This window comes from Octodon degus, unplaced genomic scaffold (genome assembly GCF_000260255.1).
Source record: "Octodon degus isolate 3935 unplaced genomic scaffold, OctDeg1.0 scaffold00082, whole genome shotgun sequence".
Lineage (NCBI taxonomy): Eukaryota > Metazoa > Chordata > Mammalia > Rodentia > Octodontidae > Octodon > Octodon degus.
The window spans coordinates 7764037-7784985 of record NW_004524658.1 but is presented as its reverse complement, the minus strand read 5'-3'; the positions used below and the strand labels follow the sequence as shown (position 1 = coordinate 7784985).

At 44.7% G+C, this 20949-nt stretch overlaps 1 protein-coding gene and 1 pseudogene across 1 annotated transcript in view; one reads left to right on the top strand and one right to left on the bottom strand.

The window, feature by feature from the left end:
• Kif5c (kinesin family member 5C) overlaps nucleotides 1-10614 on the bottom strand; it is a 161596-nt gene extending 150982 nt beyond the window's left edge. Inside the window, exon 1 of the mRNA XM_004636649.2 lies at nucleotides 10130-10614. Within this exon, the coding sequence (XP_004636706.1) occupies nucleotides 10130-10255 (126 nt within the window). The 5' untranslated portion in view covers nucleotides 10256-10614. The remainder of the gene's footprint in view (nucleotides 1-10129) is intronic.
• LOC101571884 lies at nucleotides 10545-15109 on the top strand (annotated as a pseudogene).
• Nucleotides 15110-20949: the final 5840 nt, after the last annotated feature.

Below are 20949 nucleotides of genomic sequence, written 5' to 3'. Positions count from 1 at the left end.
TAAAACAAGAACAAAATTAACCACTAGGAAGAATATATGCAATGTGTTAATTATTGAAACTGTCCTACCAATTTGATTTGAAACTGTCTCATTGCTATTTGTTTATCAATAAAATTATGGGAAAAAAACAAACAAACAAATTAGTTAGAATAGATATACAGCTACTTTCTCTTAGTTCAATGAAAGATTTGTACTAATAGTGTTTAGACAAAAAAAAATAATAGTGTTTAGACAAGATATCATATCTGCATCTTGTACTATGCATTTATTTATTTATTTATTTATTTATTTATTTATTTATTTTTGCAGAACCAGGGATTGAACTCAGACCTTTGAGCTTGCCAGGGAAGCGCTTATTCCACTGAGCCATCTCCCCAGCCCTGCATCTTGTACTATGAATAACTACTACAAGGACAACAATATGCAATGTATTAATTATTGTAACTGTCCTACTAACCTGTTTTGAAACTATCTCATCACTATTTCTTTCTCAATAAAATTAAGAAAATATAAAAATAAAAATAAATTATTGGGTATACTGAATGCTATCCCGACATACATATTTTCCCTCAGTCCCCAAAATATATTTTTCCAGTATTCAGCTTACATCAAGGATAGACATGCTCTTACTGAAAAGATGACATGAAAATTATCTAGACATATCTAAAAGAATCGCTCCAAGTGTAGTTGGTATCATTCTAATACAAGTGGGGACTGGGGCTGGGAACAAACGCGATACTATGCTGTTCCCCTGAACTTTTACCCAAACTGACTACTGGCAGAAGGAGTAACAAGAAAACAGTCACAAAGCACAAGGTTTGTTCATCACTCTTTATCCATCAGTCTTCAGGGTGCTACCGCAACCCAAGCACTCACTGGCTGACTGGAAAGGCTAACTGGGGCAGGATGGCTGCTAAGGGAGCCAGGCTGGGAATCGTTTTTTTTTTTAATCGGTACAGCTTGGACTCGTAGTGATCCCCCTATTTCAGCCTTCGCAGCATGGAAATGACAGGCATGTACTGCCACACCAAGTCTTGGTGGATGGCTCAGCACACCCGGGGGCAGGGCCAGCATAGCATGTAGTGCTGGGGATCGAACCCAGGTCTTTGTGCTTACTTAGGCAGGCGCTCAGACCACTAAGCTATCTCTGTGGCCCAATGCTGGGAATTTTGCCCAGGGCTGATTGCAAGAGGTGTTTGGGCTGGCCAGCAGCTGGACACTGGGCTAGCACCATGGCAGCGCCTCCCCGGGTAGTGTCAAGGTAAATGTGCACCATCATTTCTTTCCCTCACTAGAAATCTATACATAATGAAAAGTTCCAATTTGAGGAAACCCAACAGCAAGAAGAAATTTATGAGGCCATAAGTCCTTGTCAGTAAGGACATATTGTTAATGCTTTAGTTGTGCTAGTACTTTGTGGTTGTGTTAAAAACACAGTCCTGACCTTTTAGTGATTCATACTGAATTTGGGAATCCAATGATGTGAGACTTCACAACAAAATAACCTAATGAACATAGCAGGAAAGATTAGGAAAGTATAGGAAAAATGGTCATTGCGGAGGGTGATTAAGACTGGTTGATGTTGGGTACATTTAGGTACATCTGATTATTCTTCCTACTTTCGTGTATATGTGGCATTGTCTACATTTTTTAACAGTTCCTAGCAACTGAAAAAGTAGTAAAAGAGCTCTCCCCAACCCTGCCTCTCTCTTTCTCCCCCTACACTGAGGGTAGGGGCTGCCCTTCCTCAGCTCCCCAGTGCTTAGCAGGTACCACAGGACAGTCAGTGTCAGCACCAAGAATAAAGGCCGCCTCCACCCTACTTTTCCCTCACACTACAATCTTGGTCTTTATCTGTCTGCCTCAAGAGAAGGATTTAGTTTTTGATCACCTCCAAGAAACAGCATCCTTTGGGATATTGGAACTGACAGGAGACAGCCTATAAAGTCCTACAGTGTACATTAAAAGTCTGAAGGCATTGCCTTGTGCAGGATCTAGAGGTTAACAGTGCATGACGTAGCACACACTCTGGCTAAGAATTTAATTTAGCACAGACATGGATGCCTTATGAGACAAGCTGGCAGCAATTCCGTGGGGTAAGCGATGAAATGAGACTGTAAAACAATTCCCTATCTCTAAATTGCTTCCTCTCAAAAACTGGATGCCTTACAGTCATCTGTATAACCTTATTCCCAGCAATCCCAATTCTAAGAATGTAGTCTCACAAAATAATTGGGTAAATACAAAAACAGGGAGCACACAGATGTTTGTCACATCTTTGTTCATAATAGAAACACTCAAATGCCCATCAGTATGACATCAAATTATTGACTAGATATATAAAGAAATTGTAAGCACCCTTTAAAATTGTTTCTGTCCACAGTATATACCATTTAGTAAAACAGGTTTCAGAACAGATCTTATAAAATAGTATCTTTGTTTTAAAACAAAGTATGTGAGATGAGAATAGAAAAGAGCTGATATATGAAAATGTTAACAGTGGTGTTTTCTGCTTACTACTATTAAGTAATTTTTACCTTCTTCATGGTTTTCTGCAAGGTCTCAATATTTTTTCAATGAGTATGCAATGTATTGATGCCTCCCCACCTCCACTTCCCCCCAAAATAACCCTATTATTTCAATACAATAACACCAAAACATGAAAGTGCCTGTGGAGGAAACATAAGTTGCCAGAGCTGGGCGGAGGCCAAGGTGACATCCAAGCAAGCCACCTCAGGCTCTGCCAGCCAGTCAGTACCCCTCTCATGTCTGTCCCGGGACATCTTGTGCTGGCTAAGTTGCTACTGTGTTCCAGCACTGCTGCAGCCAGGAGATGGAATAAATGGGATACAACTTCATGCTCTCGGGGCAGCAAAGCCTCCCTAGACGTAGGACACAACCACCCAGATGCGTGAAGTGCACAGGTGGGGAAGTGTAGGGAAAGGCTAACTCCAGCACACTGGCAGGAGCGGGAGAGAGCAGTGGGCCAGATGCTGAGGCCACTGCAGGCTTGCCACAGAGAGGGCCCTCGTGGCCACCATCCCAGCATGGGGGGTGGCGTGCACAGCTGAGGGCAGGGGAGGCCCCAAGTTCCTACCCTTTTGGGGAGGCAGGACAGGAGGTGAAGCTAGGGAAGTGGGCACACCCAAAATACAGAGGGCTTCAAAGGGACCACAGTACATCAGTGTCCAGCCCGAGGGCACCAGAGAAACTGTGAAGGGTCTGGATTGTCCAAAGTGGGTCCATCTGATCACAGTGCAATGCAGTAGCTGCTCGTGGGCCTTTGACAACGCAAAGGTCTGAATGCCTGCCCTGGCTCAGCCCATGTGCTCAGCACTTCATATTCCCAAGCTGCTTAAACACCACCATATGTGACATAGGACTGTTTTTGTCCCTCTGTTACAGGACAGAAAGCTAGAACTTAGTGGAGGTTAGCAATTATCCAAGTTAACAAGAGCTGAGAGGCAGTTCATTGTGGGCTCATTCGCGCCCATTTTTGGTGATGGAGAGATGCTATGATGAATCTCAAAACTGTTTCTTCCCCAGCTCTCTATGATATTTACAAATAACCACAAACTCACAACTCAAAGTAAGTGTGGTTAATATGCAGCAAGTAGGTAAAGGGGAGAACTTTCTTGACCACAAAAAAATATGACTGAGAAAACCGGAGAGAAGTAAAATTAAATTGGATCTGTCAAGAGGCTATTTTTCTAACTCAAGAGAAACCATCAGGGAATAAGCACTTCTGTTTTGTTTTTTTGCTAAGTAGATACAGGTGGGCAATCCGAGGCAGGGGGCAGGTGGGAGACAGGGTCCAACCTTAAACAAAGAAGACAGCTGAGAATGGAAAATATTAACACCACATGGGAGAACTGGGTTAGATACAAGTGGAGGCAGAGAGAAAATTCCAGTGATACTCAAGTTATTGAAGGAAATGAAGAAATTGGCATTTATAGTGGCTTGATACCAGGCAGAGAAAAACAGAACCCTTTCTTTGTGAAGATGCATTTACTAGGTAAGTATATGACCACATACAGTAAAAGAGAAAATAATTTTAAGAAGTTCAGAAGTTCCTACTCCCTCAAGCCCCCAAACCACAAACACACACACACACACACACACACACACACACACACACACACACACACTGCAGATGATGTCATCAATAAGTAAATGGAACGTGAGCTTTGATTTCAAAATCTGGCTATTTCCAATACATGCCTAAGAAATAAGAATGTATGAAGGGTTTTCAGGAGATCGTCCAACTAGGGCAGTAATTTGGGAGAGCAAGGCTAATTTTGGAAACAAGGGAGAAACAAGAGAGATAATTAACACTGATTGAGCATTTTCTCTGTACCAGGCACTGTGCTATCATTTCATTTATTTCATTTTAACAACCTTGTGAGATAAGTAATTATCTCCACTTAAAATAAGAAAAAACTGATGCTCAGAAAAGCTAAGAAACTTGGAAAAGAAAGTCCCACAGGTAGCTGGTGAGCCCACACTGCTCAGGCGGCCTCCACCTATCCACCTCTGCAGCACCAACCGAGTGCTCACTGTGATTGGCAAGCTGTCTCCAGTGACAGCTCCTCCACCGCGTTCACTCATACCAGGACTTGCAGGAAACCACTGAGCCATTTTCAGGGGATATAAACATCTCTGAGTTTGCGTCAGAGAAATGAATTGCTGATATATCTACACACTACTAGGTTAGAATGCACATGAACAAAGTGACTGACTAAACTATTTAAAAACTGGCTTAAAATGTTACTGCTTTGAGGTGGATATGCAAAGTGGTACAACCACTTTGGAAAACTATTTGGCAGTTTCTTATAGAGTTAAACATATAGTTGCCATATGATCTAGGAATCCCAATTCTGGGCATTTGCCCAAGACAAACAAAAATTTATACTCACAGAATCTAGATGCAAAAATTTAAAGCAGCTTTATTCATATTCACTCCAAACTTAGCAACAACTCAAATGTCCCTGAGCAGGTACATGGATGACATGTGGTAGGCACACCCATGCACAGGACAACTACTTGGAAATAAATGAAGTATTAACACAGGCAACATACATACATCTGAAAGTATTGTTATGTGAAAGAATCCAGAACCCAGACTTTAAAAATACTCAACACATGATTTCATTTCATGATAAACTGGAAAAGGCAAAATTATAGACAAGTGGGGAAAATAACAGACCCAAGAGATGTCCACACCCACTGGCCCCCAGAATCTGCATGCATTAATATTAAATGGTAAAGGGGACTTTGCACAGGGCACTGCAAACCTTAATCTCCAAACACTCTCAGGCCTGGATTTGGTCTCTGTCCCAGCCACTCCCTTCCAAGTCCATCCACAGCAAGCGCTAATCTAAGCTTTCTGATGACCAAAGCCACTCTCCTTGCCACTGGCTGGCACAGAGTTTGTGAATGACATCTTGTTGTGACATTCAAACGGCTTAAAACCTACACTACGTTAGGAGGAAACGCCAGTCTTCAAACGAGACACACACTCTCTGATTGGCAAACACAGAAAAACTTAATGACTGGAGACTGAAGTAGGAGAGATTATTTCAAAGAAGTACTGGAAACTGCCCAGATCAGAGATGTTCCATCAATACTGTTCCTTCAAACTAAAAGGCAGAGACCAAAGGAACAGATGACTCACCAGGACTTTTAGCAGCTAATGGAGGTCTCCTCCGAGAAATGCAATAAGCCCAGTATTCTTCTCTAAAGAATCAATGTGTTACAAGATGGCACTGGCGCCTCCCCGCCCCTTCTCCCTCACCATCACTGTCAGTAGCTCTAATTTTTATCAAAGCTGAATTCAGCTCTATCCGCATTGTCTTATAGCATTTTTAGTATATGTTCTCTTACCAGGCCTGCTCAGAGCAAGGATGCTTCTCCTTTAAAAAAAAAAAAATGTTTGGGGGGGGGGGGAGACCCCACACACGGCTCGGTAGAATAAGCGCTTCCCTGGCAAGCACAAGGGTCTGAGTTCAATCCCCGGTTCCGCCAAAAAAAAAAAATGTTTTACACTATTCCTCATGGCCTATAGTCAACCAAAAGCTCATAAAATCAATGTTGTGGCTTAGAGGTGGACTGTCTGGCCAAAGACTCACATGTTCAGAGGCTGGGCTTTGGAAGGTGACTGGATCTCAGTGGCAACACAGTGAGGAGGCAGAGCCTAGTAAGAGGTGGGTGACAGGCATAACTGGAAGGCTCTGCCTCCCTCCCCAGCCCCTCCCTTGGCTCGCTCTGCTTCCTGGATGCCCTGGGAGGGCAGCTTTCGTCAAAGCCAGGCCCTTTACCACTCCATTTCTGCGTTTCAGCCTGCTAGCCATGAACTAAAACTTCTGCAACTCTAAACCAAAATAAAACCCTTTCTGTTTTAATTGTGGTTGTCAGGTGTTTTATCCCAGTGAGAAAGAAGATGACTAAGAAATAAGTTAAATATGTCAAAGTAAAGATTTCCAAAGCCAACAAAGAGATCGATAAACATTTAGATGCTTTCTAAGGACAGGGCCCTGGGAAGTATAAAGGAAGAAAAGCATGGGTGGTTCTTGTCACTACATGTGGCTTACAATGTCACTAGACATACAATCAAGACTAAAGTAATCTAAAAATTTTGAGGTCATACATAAAACAGTTATCTCAGCCATTCAAAGTATGGAGAGATTGTTTGTAGCTAGGAAGATGGGAAAAAAAGAGTTTTGCATGGACGGTAGAAAAAATGCAGGATTGTAGAGATGATTCTTCCAATGTGGGACACTTTCTTAAAAGAAAAATCTAGAAATTTCACCGGCAAAACCTCTCTTGGCAGACAACTTCATAAACACTGGAAAGGATTTTAAAGGAAAAAAATGTATTCAGTTTCAAAAATAATTTCTGGGGAGGGAAAGGGACTTTTTAAAAATTAGCTATAATATGTACTTGTAATTACTCCCCAAGATGATTATAAACTGCATGAGCTGCAAAAAACTTATTAAAATAAATGAATAAATAATAATAATAACAACAATAATAATAACTAACTTCTGGGATTCTGAATGTGAATTCTGTTGAAATGGAAAGTCACTATATTTCGGGGTGGTTCCAGGTGGTCTGGCCCTTCCCACCCAGCCTGTGGCTCTGAAGGCTAAGTCCACCTGGGCAGGTTCTACCTGAAACTGAGCCATGTGGGCTGCTTCCAACTGAGTGGACTTGGCACCTTTCTACCCAGTGCATAAGCAAAATACAAACTGCAGAGCTACATTTAGATCCACATTATTAATTAAGAACAGGAAGGATTCTAACACCAGCAAACCATGTCTCAACACCATCTAGTATCTGACAATCTTCTGTTCTGTACCCTAATTCATCAAAAGATATGCAAAATATAATGTTCCCAGCAGCATGATCCAAACCAGCCCCAAAGTGAAAGTTTATTATTTATCAATTGTTACTATATAAATAGTGGGATATTTATATCATGGAATACTATAGAAGAAGGATGAATTTGATGAGCACAACCTTGCTCACACACACAAATAACATACTATACACTGTTTTTTGTTTTTTGGTTTTTTTGCAGAACCGGAGATTGAACTCAGGCCCTTGCACTTGCCAGGGAAGCACTTATTCCACTGAGCCATTTCCCGGCCCCTTATGCACTGTTATAAAGTTTAAAAAGAAGCAAGCATTAAGAATCAAAACAGTGTTTAACCTGATGCAAGAAGAATTAAGAACTGAGAGAAATAGGGAGACCTCTGGAATCCTAAAAATGTTTCTTAGTCTGTAAAGTTGTTATAAGGAACATTCACTTTATGAAAAGTCATTAGGCTGAACAATTCATGGCATATTTCCTATATGAATACCTTATTTCAAAAAGAACTTTTCCTTAAAAAGAGAAAACTATCCATTGTTTTAAAGTATAAACAAATATCATTTTACAATTAAAAAGCAACAGGGGTATTCACATTCATAATTTTTGTTTAAACTTCTCATTTATGTATGTTCATTTTCTTTAGTCAATGACGTATACTACATTTAGGTGGAAAATCATATCCTCTTAGTACTATAATGATATTAAATTCTCTTAGTAGTATCATAATATTAAACAAGGAACTTCAGTAATACTAAAAAGAAGGCTCTCTCCTCTGCCCATGGATCAGGAATGACTTATTACTCCACTTCACTGGTCCTGATGGACAATGAGGAAGGAGAGAGGGGAAAGGAAGAGAAGGGAAAAGAAGCAGAAGGGGCTGAAGAGAACTTCAGATTCTTAAAATATCTCTGGAGGAAAAACAACAAGGTCACCAGAACATGCTCTGATACTTTCCCAGTTTTTGTTAAAATTTTGTTACAAGCAAAGGAGCAAGAACTGCATGTCCCCAGCAACTTGTCCTCTGTGAAGCACAGTCAGGAAATAGCACATCAGTTGACAGCCAGATTCAAGCTGAGAGTTCTAAGCCCAGCAAGCCACCAGCTACTCCAGGTACTGCCCCTGCATTTGTCACTAACCCATCTATAATGCTAACTATAGAAATTCCCTTCTAGTCAGCAATGATAGCATGCATCTCTGCAAGTTAAGACTAAACAGAGACAGAAGAGTCTTTCCTAACCCCATAGGTGAGATCTTCATAGCCCTGGAGGTCAGGGTTTCCTGCTTACTGAAAATAGGAAGGAAAGGAACAATGTCGGGAGCAGTGTCTTTTTAAGCAGGTACAAGATAAAACCGGAGGCCACAGCCTGGCTTGGGCGGTTCTCGTGTGGAGCTTGCCAGCTGGGACAGCCAGCACCTGAGATTGCGGCACATAACCTTGGCAAAAATGCAGGGGACATCTTGGGCCCCGAAAGTCAGGCTCTGGAGCTTGAGAAGGCCCAGTGCCCTCCTCTGATACTCTCGGAAAATTGTCACCTGTCAATCACTTGACCTAAATACACCAGTCACTGGGGAAAAGGGGGGAGGTGGTTGGTTGGAGCATGCTCAGTGATCAGGATGACATCACTTAATCAATGCTGGGGACGGGAAGGCTGCATCAGCAGCCTGGAGCGGGTTGCCAGGAACGTGTCAGCAGGGGCTGGGAGGCTTGCATTAACTGGCTCCCTCCCCACGCGGCTCACATACAAAGGGGGCACCGTCAGCCACACAGCGGTGGTCAAGGAGGGGGAGGGGAACAGGCCTGGCGTATTTAATCTGACATAGTCCTTTAAGAACTAAAATCCTTCCCCACCCCCAGCAGCTGGGGCTGCAGAGAGAGATCGGTTGGGGGAGGGGAGAAAAGGTGGCGAGTGATCGAGATGGAGGGGACCCCTAGTCACAAAGCGTAACTTCTGCTCTAGGCACCCAGGGGCTATGTAGCTGCGCCCGGGGCCACCTCGCCCCACAGATATGGACACTATCTCCTCTGCACCCGGCGTGAAGCTTATCCTACCATCTCCGGCACCAGGTGTCAGGGATGGGGGCTGGGGTGGTCCATGCAAGGAGGGCACACACCCAGGACACCCTGGATGACAAGAAGCTGACACAGTCACACCAGGCCTCCCGGGTCACCACGACCACCACTGTTCCCTTCCACTCTCCGCCTTCCGCGCGCGGAGCAAGGTGAAGCAACGCGGGGTGCCGCGTCCAGAGGGCCACAGGAGCTCTAAGCTCGCGCGAGGACATTTTCCTTCACTTATTTTTTCCTTCCTTTTTTTTTTTTTTCTTGCTAAGATTGTGAGAATAAGCGACAAAAATGTTCGACAAATCGAACGGATGCCTGGAAGCGTTTGTTAGTTGCAGAGCTTGTACTTTTAAAGGGGGCCTGGGCACCCAAGCTTGCAGGTAACCCGAACACACTACCCACCCAGTGGCGAGTGCGGGAACAATAGGCCCACCCGGGCCCCCACCCGCGAACAATGGCGGATCCGAGTCCTTCCTCGCCCCCAGCCCACTCCCCACCCCGGGCCCGCCCCGCCGTCCCCAGCGGTCCCTCCAGCTGCAAGCCAGCCCTCGGGGAAGGACATGGGCGAGGTGTGAGGGGCCTCTCGTGTGTCCACCCGGGGGTCCTGAGCTGTCCGAGGGGGCGGCCCCAAGATCTCGCCCTGACTGGGGCGTCGGGTGAGGCAGTGGGGGGAGGCCAGACGCGCGGCCACTTACCCCGATCACCACAGTCTCCTCGCCTTTGAATTTGGGGATGAATTTGTCCCCGCGGAGGATCTCCGCCTCGTTGAGGGGCCGGAACCTGCACATCACTTTGATGCTGCATTCGGCTGGATCCGCCATCGCGGCCGGCTGCTGCGAGGGGGCGCGGGCACGGGTGGGGGCCGGGGCTGGGCGCGACGAGGGAGGAGGCCGCGAGCCTCACCGCCCGCAGCTAGGCCGCCTCCTGCGCCTCCCACGAGCGCCTCAGCAGGTCATCGCGCCGCGGCGCCGGGCAGCTCCCACCTCTCCGAGACCCCGGAGGTGGGCAGCCGGCCAGCCCCGGGCCCCGCCGACTGCAGACCTCCTGCCCTGGCCCGACCCTGCGCCCGCGATCCACTTGCCGGCAGCCACGCGGCGAGCTGGCGTAGCGATGCGCAGGAAGCGAGCCTCGCCCGGCTCAGACCTCCCGGGCTCCTGCGCGCTCAGCCATCCTGCATCAGCACCAGCGCGCTCGCCGCCCGCGCCCCGCCCCTATCCCAGCCCCTTGGCCAACCCCTGCCCCGCCCCGGAGGATGACGTCACCGCAGAGCTGGGTCTGCGAGCGCGGGTGTCCCGGGACTTGTAGTCAAGGGAGCTGCAGGAGCCCTGGCCGGTATGCTCTGGAGTTGGCGTGGGGGACAACGGCAGTGCCTCAGGGGTGAGCTCATAGAGCTGCAGGTCTGTTCTAGCTGTCCTAGCCAAGATGAAGGTCATTTTTAGCATTTCCAGTTAAAAAGTTCTATAAATAACCAGGTTTGTATCTTGTCACATCTTTTCCTGATGCCACAGCAGTGAAAAGTCTTAAGACAGTGCACAGCTAACAACTTTGAGCATTTTCTCTGTGTTGAAGAGTTTTGAAACAGTTTTGGGGCAAGAAAGAAGGAAATGAAATGCACATGTGTACTTTTTTAAAGCTAGTTGTACCAAAGAGGAAAGTGATCAACGATGTAGAGTGTGCCTAAGGAGAGTCACATGGAGAGAAAACACTCTCTCAGGCTCTCACAGAAAGCACATTGGCCAAGCAATGGCCGTGACTCATCCCCATGGCTGACAATGACAAAGGTTCTACCATCTGAGGTACAGGATCTCAGGATAAATCCTGAGGGGATTTCACTGACCTTCTCAGACCAAAAAGCTACAACTCTTGTTGCACAGGTCCTGCTTTACCTTGGTCTTAACCATCCAGTAGAAAAGTATAAAAACGAAATATAGGAAGTAAAGCCATGCTGTTATGTTGAGCTGTGGGGGACTCAGGTCAACAATTTCTGACATTGCCAGTGAAGCGGAAGACCCAATACTATTATGGACTACTGGACTCTTTTAGAATATTTTGCTGAGTTTACACACCTATAATATTTAAATGATGGAACTTAACAAAAAAAAAGGGATTCAAATGAATGTCCATTTTGTATCTGTGTATTCAAAGTGGTTCGTATATATATAGTTACATTCTCTTAATGAATAGAGGGATTTGTTCTAATGGTGTTTGTAAATAGGATATCATGTCCGCATCTTGTACAGCAATTAACCACTAGGAAGAATGTATGCAATGTGTTAATTATTGAAACTGTCCTACCAATTTGGTTTGACACTATCTCATTGCTATTTGTTTCTCAATAAAATTATGGAAAAAAATTAAAGCTAGTTGTACCTGGAAATGTTATATTGTGAAAAAGGAGTTCCTTTAATATCTGATGAACGCTAAACACTTGCCATGGGGAGGGGAAGGCTTGACCCAACATTTCTGAGTATTTGGGGGACATCTAAGCCTGCCTATGAATCCTAGTTTGTATGAATCTCTTGGTTACTATGAACTATAGACCCATCTGCAGAACCTCCATTTACCGCTTTTGTGACCCCTACAGAATAAACAGAATATATACAAAATCAAGCCCAAAGTTCTTTACAGGGTATGCCTAGAGCTCCTTAATCAGATTTTCACCTACTTTTGAATTTCATCTCTTGGCACTTCTTGTATTGATATTTACCCACCAACAGATACAGTCACAGCATTTCTCTTAATAAGACAACATGCCCACACCCAAAGTTAAAGGATGAAAGGTTTATTTAGCTGACAGTTTTTAAAGGTCTCAGTTCCTAACTGGCCGGCTCCAAGGCAGGGTAGCTTGGCAGAGGACAATCACAGAGGACAGTTCATGGTAGGCAAAAGGCAGCAAAGCAACAAAATAGCAAAGCAGCAGTGACAAGCAGCGACCACAGCAAACCTTTTTGTGTCCCTTGTAGTCTATCAAGGCTACCCACCCTTAGGCCAGGCAGCAATCACACCAACACTGGGGCACCTTTAAGCCTAGCATTCCACCATGAATCAAGCCCAGCATCACATCCTTGATCCCAGCATTACGCACTCTAGAACCGCCCAAAAAATGCTCTGCCTAAGACTGCATGAGGCTTGAGGGGGGACATCTAAATACAAGCCATAATAGATTCCAAACTTCTAATCTCCTTCACGTACCTCAAAATGCTCTGCGTGGGCACAGGAGATAGCTCAGTGGCATAATGGCCTGTCTGGCAAGTGCAAGGTCCTGAGTTCAATTCCTGGTACAGAAAAGAAAAAAAAAAAAAAAAAAGCTCTGCATATATTTGATACTTTGTTTATATCGCTTGATCTACTGGAGTTGCCTGTTCAGGCTCATTCCATGACTGTAGCGGGGCTCTTAGGTATAAAGGGCTGGAAGTGTTACTACAAACACTGAGGCCAAAGACGCATTTATCAGAAGAATACAAAGAGGTCTTGTGTGTTCACGAAAAAGGTCAGGTCACCGGGACTCTGATGGCCCATTCTCTGTGTACTGGCCCCACTCTTTCACTCAAGACCATTCCTAAAACCCAGCTTCCAACAGCCTCTGCGTGTCATCCTTCAACTTCTATCACTAGGTAAGGGTCAATGTTTATTCAAAACTTTGGCCTGGAAAAAGTCCTGGGGAAACCCTGTGAGCAGCCTATACTTAGGTCAGTAACTACCTCTAGGCTAATCAAACAGAGTTAGGAACTTTGTAAGATCAAGTTAGACTACCGTGGTGAACAGGTTCCTGAAAGAAGAGGGATGCTATTCCCAGAAGAGGATGGTGCAGACTCGGCAGAACAATTGGGTGACTAAGCGGTCTTTCTAGCATTACCTTTGCTCCCGAGATTCAGCTGAACCCTCCTTCTCAGGGAGGCTCCCTGGCTCTCTAAGCATGCGCCTAGACTGAATGGTTCTTTGTTGAATCCCCCTAAGCTCTTATATCTATCTCCGTTCCTCATCTGGGGCAGTGAAATCTGCCTCAACCTTGTGTGAGGGACTTGGCTGAGGAGTAAATAATTAAGCTGCAGGACAAAAGCACACAGGCTCTAAGAGAAGTCAATGGTTAAACATCATGAAGTTTAGATTAGAGAGGCATATGGGGTCTGGCCATGGTCTTTCCCCGAGAAGCTTGCCTACTCTTAAGATAGAGCCTTGCCCAAACAGGTTTTCTTCTTCATTTACACTGACACTAAATAAAAGTCAGAGAATTCTATGCTTGAGGCTGCTCTTGGCAGTCTCCCTCACCCTGGGTACTCTCACTTGAGGTAGCCCCTCTGGGTCCTCTTGGTGACTGAACTAAATCTTTTCTCTGAGTAATCATTCATTCTCTATGCCACTCTGGTCGAATGCTGTGACATCTTTGAGTCTTTGCACATTTTGACAATTTTGTGTCCATATGAAGCACCTAGTAAGCAGCATGCTGAAAAAGAAACACATCACAGAAGAAACCTATGGTATAAACTCTTAAGTTTTATTTTATTTTATTGCCATACCAGGGATTGAACTCAGGACCCTGTGCTTGCCAGGCAAGTGTTTATCCTACTGAGCTATCTCCCTGTCCCCCAAAATGATTTTTTTTTTTTTTGGTGGCTCAGGCTGCCTGAAGGGCAGGTCTGGTAAGGCAGGTGGAGCTGGGGATTGAACCGCGGTATCCTGCTCCTGACTGCTTTTGCATGAGCAGGCACTTAAATAACTGAGCTTAGGGCAGGCCCCTAAATTTTAGATATTATTATTGGGATGATTACATCCAGATATATTTGGAAATACAAGTACTCTGTGTACCTGAGAAGACAGACCTACTAAAGTGAACTCCTATGAATCACATACCAATTTGATTTCCTTTCCTCAAGTACAGTGAAAATATGTATTAAAAGACCCAACATCCTGGCCGCACAGGCCTATAATCCTAGGCCTCTGGGAGACTGATCAAGGATTGCAAGTTCCAGCCAGTCTGGACAACACAGAAATGCCCCAAGACTGTCTCAAAATAAATATTAAAGGGGTGGGGGTGGCCCTAGGGATATAGCTCAGTGTGAAGGCCCCTGGATCAAGTCCTAGTTAAAACAAAAATATACTCAAGCACCACTGTCTTATCATAGTTCTCTGGTATGGTTTCAAGATCAGATGCTATGGTTTGAATATGCTTCATCTCCTCCAAAACTCACATTGAAACTCAGTATTCAGTGTTAACAGTGCTACGAGAAGGTGGACCCTTAAGAGGTGACTAGCTCTTGCTCGGGGCTGCCTACAGAGGTGGCAGCCATCTCCCACTTGTCACCATGCGGCCCTCAGACCCCTCGTGAAGCCCAAGATCGTCAAAACAAGGACTAAGAAGTTCACCTGGCACCGGTCAGACAGCTATGTCAAAATCAAGCACAACTGGCGGAAACCCAGAGGTATCAACAACAGGGTGTGGAGGAGGATCAAGGGCCAGATCTTGATGCCCAACACAGGTTATGGAAGTAACAAAAAGACAAAGCACATGCTGCCCAGGGACTTCCAGAAGATCCTGGAGCACAATGTTAAGGAGCTGGAGGTGCTGCTTAGGTGCAATGAGTCTTACTGTGCAGAGATTGCTCACAACGTCTCCTCTAAGAACCACAAGGCCATCATGGAAAGAGCAGCCCAGCTAGCCATCTGAGTCACCAATCCCAATGCCAGACTGCGCAGCAAAGAAAACAAGTAGAAAGCCTGTGTGCATGTTTATTTGTGCTTCAGTATTTGTGCTTCAGTAAAACCACAAAAACTGAAAAAAAAAAAAAAAAAAAAAAAAAAAAAGAGGTGACTAGTCTATCAAAAGGGATTAATGCCTTTCTCAGATAATGGAACTGTATTCGTTACCACAAAGTAGTGTCTTAGTTATTTTGCTGGGACAAAGTATCTGACAAAAGTTAAATTTTGAGAGCTGGCCAAATAGCTCAGTGGATTAAAGTGCCTGCAAGCAGGCTCAGGGGCCAGGGGCTCAATCCCCAAGTCTGATCTAGTAGAGACCCTGAACACCCTATAGACCCTTCCCTAAAATACAATAAATAAATAAATAAGTAAATTTGGAAAGGTTTATTTTAATTAACATATATAGAAATTTCAGTCCGTGGTCAGCTGCCTCAAAGGCAGGGAAGCATAGCAGAGAGCATCACAGAGGAGAAACAGTCTAGGGTGTGGCAGGCAGGAGGCAGTGAACAGCAAACCTTCCTTTCCCTTTTTATTCCACTCAGGCTATTGGTTGGTGTCACCCATGCCCAGGGTGGGCGTTCCTGTTGTCCACATTCAGCATTATGCTAAACAAGCAGAGGGGTTGTCCAGTATCATACCTATAATCCCATGCCACACACTCATGATCCAGCCACCTCCCAAAAGCCCTACTTACGAATGCACAAGGCTTTGGGGAGCATCCAGACCTAAGTGACTTCTTGTAAATTGAGTTCAGATTCCTCAGCTCTCTTTATTTTCTCCCTCTCTCCATGTGACTTTCTCTGCAAGTGTCTACTTGCTTTTCATGCTTTTCCACTGTGTTCAAAGCAGCAAGTGGCCCCCACCTGAAGCCAAGCAGGTGCCTGTGAGCTCCAGGACTGGGAGCTTTTACACTTCCAGACACCAAACCAAATAAATCTATTTCTTTATAAGTCATCCATTATCTTTTTAATCTATTCATCACTTGATGGACACTGAGCTGCCTTCACCTTTTGGCCACTATGAATAACATCTATTCTATATTTTATGCAGGAATGGAAAGCAAACTCAAACAACTGTGTAGTATAGTGAAGAGGACAACCCAGTAGCAATTTCTCTGGGCCCACCAGGGGATGCTCACAAGTTCATATACACTAATCTTTCTGAGAAAGTTGGCTTCATGGAAAACCTGGGGTTCTTGGCCTCACTCCTTCTTCCTTTCTTGGTTCGTCTGTACATCTTTCATCTATCAACTGAGCAGATGACATTTGCTACTACCCTGTTAATTTAGATTTGTTACTTAACCCTTTCAAAGCAGTTACTGTAGGGCTCCTCTTGGAATGGATATCACCATACAAGGTAGACTTAGGAATAAGTCCATATCCAGAGGATGAAGTACTTAGTGGTGTCAATAGAACAGGCTAAGGTTCAATAGAACAGGCTAAGTGGAATTCAAAAAACAAAACAAATTAAAAGTATCATCAAGGGCCGGCCAAATAGCTCAATGGATTAAAGCGCCTATAAGCAGGTACAGGGGCCAGGGGTTGGATCCCTGGGACTGCTGTGCCGGCCCTGCCCCCGGGGCACACTGAGAGGGCAACTGAGACTGGGCGTGGTAATCCCAGCTCTTGGGAGGCTGTAAACAGATGGATCACTCCAAGTCTGATCTAGTAGTGAGACCTTAATCGCCCTGTAGACCTTTCCTTAAAACACACAAAAAAATATAATAATAAGACAACTGAGGGGCTGGTGAGATGGCTCAGTGGTCTAAAGCACCTACTTGGAACAAGCTCAGCAAAGCACAGGGACCGCGGTTCAATCCCCCTGCACCACATGCCAGCCAGCCTGCCCCCTGGTGGGCTGAGCTGGCCACACACACACACACACACACATAAATAAAATTTTAAAAAAATAAAAAATTTTTAAAAAAGACAACTGAGAGTGGAACAAAATATGTATAAATCATCATTAATAAAGGGTAGTATGTAAAATATACAAAACACTCCTGTAACACAAATGAAAGAGAAAACTTTGAATAAAAAATTAGCAAAGGAATTAAATAGACATTTTTCACTCCAATAAATAAAGGGGGAAATGTTCCAATTCACTAATGATGAGGGGAAATGAAAGTTGAAACCACATTAGATACTAGTTCAGCCATGAGGGTAGCTACTCTTAAGGGAGAAAGGGAGGAAGGGAGGGATAGAAGAAGGAGGGAGGAAAGAAGCAAGGGAAGGGAGGGATAGAGAGAGGAACAATAACAAGTGTTGACAAAGATTCGATAAAATTGAAACTCCTGTGCATTGTTGGTGAGAAGGTAAAATGGTGCAACTTCTATGGAACACAGAATATCCTTTTTGTAAAACATGATCCAGCAATTGCACTTCTGTAAAAAATTGAAATCACATCCTCAAACAGATATTTCTACTGCCTTGTTCATAGCAGCATTGTACATAATAACTAAGGAGCCCGGTGTCCACCAACTGATGAATGGATTTTTTTAAATGAGTGTATGCATGTAATGGAATTACATTCAGCCTTAAAAAACAAAGGAATTCTGACACATGCTACAGCATGGATGAACCTTTAGGACATAATGTTAATTGAATAAGCCGATCACAAAAGCACACGCACAGTAACGCTTCAGTGTCTGAAGCTACCAAATCCAAGGATGCTCAAACCCATGGCATTAAAAGGTGTACTGTTTTACATGTAACCCACACATCCCCTTATATACTTTAAACCATTTCTAGTTACCTGTTACACTTAATGTAATGTGAACACTGCATAAATAGTTGTTGTATTGTGTTGTTTAGGGAATACTGCCAAGAAAAAGATCTGCCCTTATTTGATGTGTGTATAGGTTTTTAAAGTGTTTTCCACCCACTTCTCTCTTTCTACCTCCTCCTGTTCTCCTTTCACCCACTACATTTGCTCCCCAAGGCAAGTCATAGAAACCATTTTTCTCTTCCTTAAGGCAGTTCAGGGAAGCTAAAAATAGGCTCAGATTTTCTCCCGGCTTTCTGTCTTGAAGTGAGCCATAAGGAAATTCTTTGATGATAAAACTCCCATTTCAGAAGCCCTGCCTCACTCACTGAAGGAAGGCAAGCTGCACAAACATGCTAAGAGGAATCTGGACAGAGCCACCTGGGTTCCCCCACTCGGTCTGTTAGAAACAGATCACGTGCTTCCCATCCAGTTTCATTTTGATGTGGTCGTCCACGCTTCACCCAAGGGCCAAGGTTCAGGGGGCTTCTAGACTGCAGAACACATGGACACTTACAGGAAGTTCAACAAGAACTCATCCCAGCCCCACCAGAAACAAATTCCCATGCTCAGAATCTCCCAGGCCCTGCTGCACTCTTCCCTTTTCAGCTCTCCAGCTAATTATGTCTTTGCATCTTCTCAAATATTCATTCAAATATTCATTGTAATAAAAGAGCAAATATGTGTCCCTGTGAGGTGCTTGAGGAGCTTGTACACAGGGAGGTTCATACACAGTGTGAAAGGATGAAAGATTACTCTGAGTTAATGTCACTCCATGCTCCAAGAGGGCCCAGAGGGGCTGCCCTTCACTGAGACCCCCTAATGTGAGAAAGTCTCAAATGCCCACCTGAACTGAAGCCTCTGTGGCCTTTTGCTGATAGACCCAGAAAGCAAGGATCACAGAAAGAAGAACCTTCTGTGCAGAAACTCATGGAGGGGACAGGATGGGCAGGGCAGCCTGTCCAGATGGCCCAGACTAATTCAAATGCCAGAGGAGTATGGGGAGGGCAAAGGCCAGAGCAGACCCCTTAAGGCCAGGCATTTTGGTCTTCCTGTGACATGAGGCCCAGTATGCTTTCAATCTCTAACCTCACCCTCTGCGAGCTGTTAGGCTTGTGGCTCTAAATGCCCCTTATCTCCGCATGTTCATCTCCTACACACCCCCACCTCAGGCCCCCACAGGTGGACACCAGAACTGCACTGAACTGATGGATGGCCAGCTAGTGTCCATTGCAGAACTGGCCACTTACTTCCTGGTGCAGAAAAATTTCCACATGTGATTTGGGTTGTGAGAAACTGATTGTTTCTCCTTAATATTCTGAGGATGTGGATTTGCAGTTTAGGAAGATGCAAAACATTTGGACATGGATGATTGTGATGATCCCAAAACAATGAGTATGCACTTAATGCCATTGAACTGTATATTACAGATGGTTGAAACAATAAATGTTATATCACTATTTGTCTATTTTACATCAATCAAAAAAGTTGGAGAAACAAAAAGTGGAAGGGAAGTGTACTGGTTAGGGGGATTGATTCTTGACGTCTCCACCTCCTTCACCTGTTGTGTAGCAAGAACATAGCTCAGAGAATTGTTCCCAGATCTAGGGATAGCCTTGGTCCATCTCTGTCAAACATAGCCATCTCATCTTCTTGTTGGTGTCAGGTTTTTTTGGTGGAAGCAGCAAAGGCAGAGCCACAGCAGAGAAGCAGAAATAAGGGGGAGGGGAACCTTTATTAACTCTGAAGACACAGAGAGGATCAAAGGGCAGGGAGATAAGCAGACCCTCTGACCTGAGACAGGGAGCCTGAGACTCTACTGACTTTGGCTGAGGCAGAGTTTGAGGGGCAGGTTTAGTGACACACAAGGAGCTGATTGGAGGCTCCCTTGTGTGGGCAGCAAAGGTAAAAGGAAGTTGTATCCAGGGCTGGAGGGGGGAAGAAGGAGGAAGTGGTCATTGGAAAGATAAGCTGCTGTTCTGGGGATTCAGCCATGTTGCACCAGGGCCATGATAATTTAGCAGTTTGTACTCAGGCCAGAACCTATCAGTTGGGACAAAATAACATCAAGGAGGTAAAAATAAGTTTCCAAAATTGTTGGAAACAAATTCTCTTACCCACCTTTCCCTCTCCAGCTAGAGCATGACGTTCAAAGCCATCTGCTCCCAGATACTTTCTATGACTTTATGAAGTAAGCTCAGAATAAAACCAAGGTGGGGATCACAGAGACCCAAATCCTTGAGGATATGACTTAGCCATGGGAACCCACTGAACCCAAAAGCCACCTTTCTTGGGTTTCTTGTCAGTGAATCAACAATTGTCTCTCTTTCTTTTTTTCTCTCTCTGTCCCTTTCTCTGCCTGTCTCTCTGTCTCTGACTTTTTCTCTTTCTCTCTCCTTTCACAGATTTTATGGTACAGAGGAGCAAATCCAGGACCTTCATATTTTCACAATGGGCTACATCCCTAGTCTGTGTGTGAGTATGTGTGTGCACGTGCACGTGCGCATGCGTGCTTGTGTGTGTGTGTGCATGTGTTTCAAAAGAGTTTTACTAAGTTGCTAAATTGCACAGACTGGATTCAAGCTTGCAAACCCCCTCCTGCCTCAGCCTCCCAGAGTGTTGGGATTATAAACCTGAGCTGCCACGCCCCAGCAAGCCTAATCTTTAAATTGACTTTCTGTGACTTGTAGATGCAAAGGGGACCAAAGCATGGAAGTCAGATTAAATTTACATGCCCAGGGCCAGGGGAGATGGCTCAGTGGAATAAGTGCTTCCCTGGCAATCACAAGGGTCTGAGTTCAATCCCCGGCTCCGCAAAAAAGAAAAAAATTTACATGCCCAGGGACAGTGGGAAACCTGAGTGACCAGATTGGAATCAGGGAGAGGTGACCATATCAAAAGTCATTTGGGATCCAATCACGAAAAAACTTTACAACCATGCTAAGAATTTTTATCCCTTGGCCAAGCAATGGCCGTGACTCATCCACATGGCTGCACTGATGAAGGTTCTACAATCTGAGGTACAGGATCTCAGGACAAATCCTGAGGGCATTTC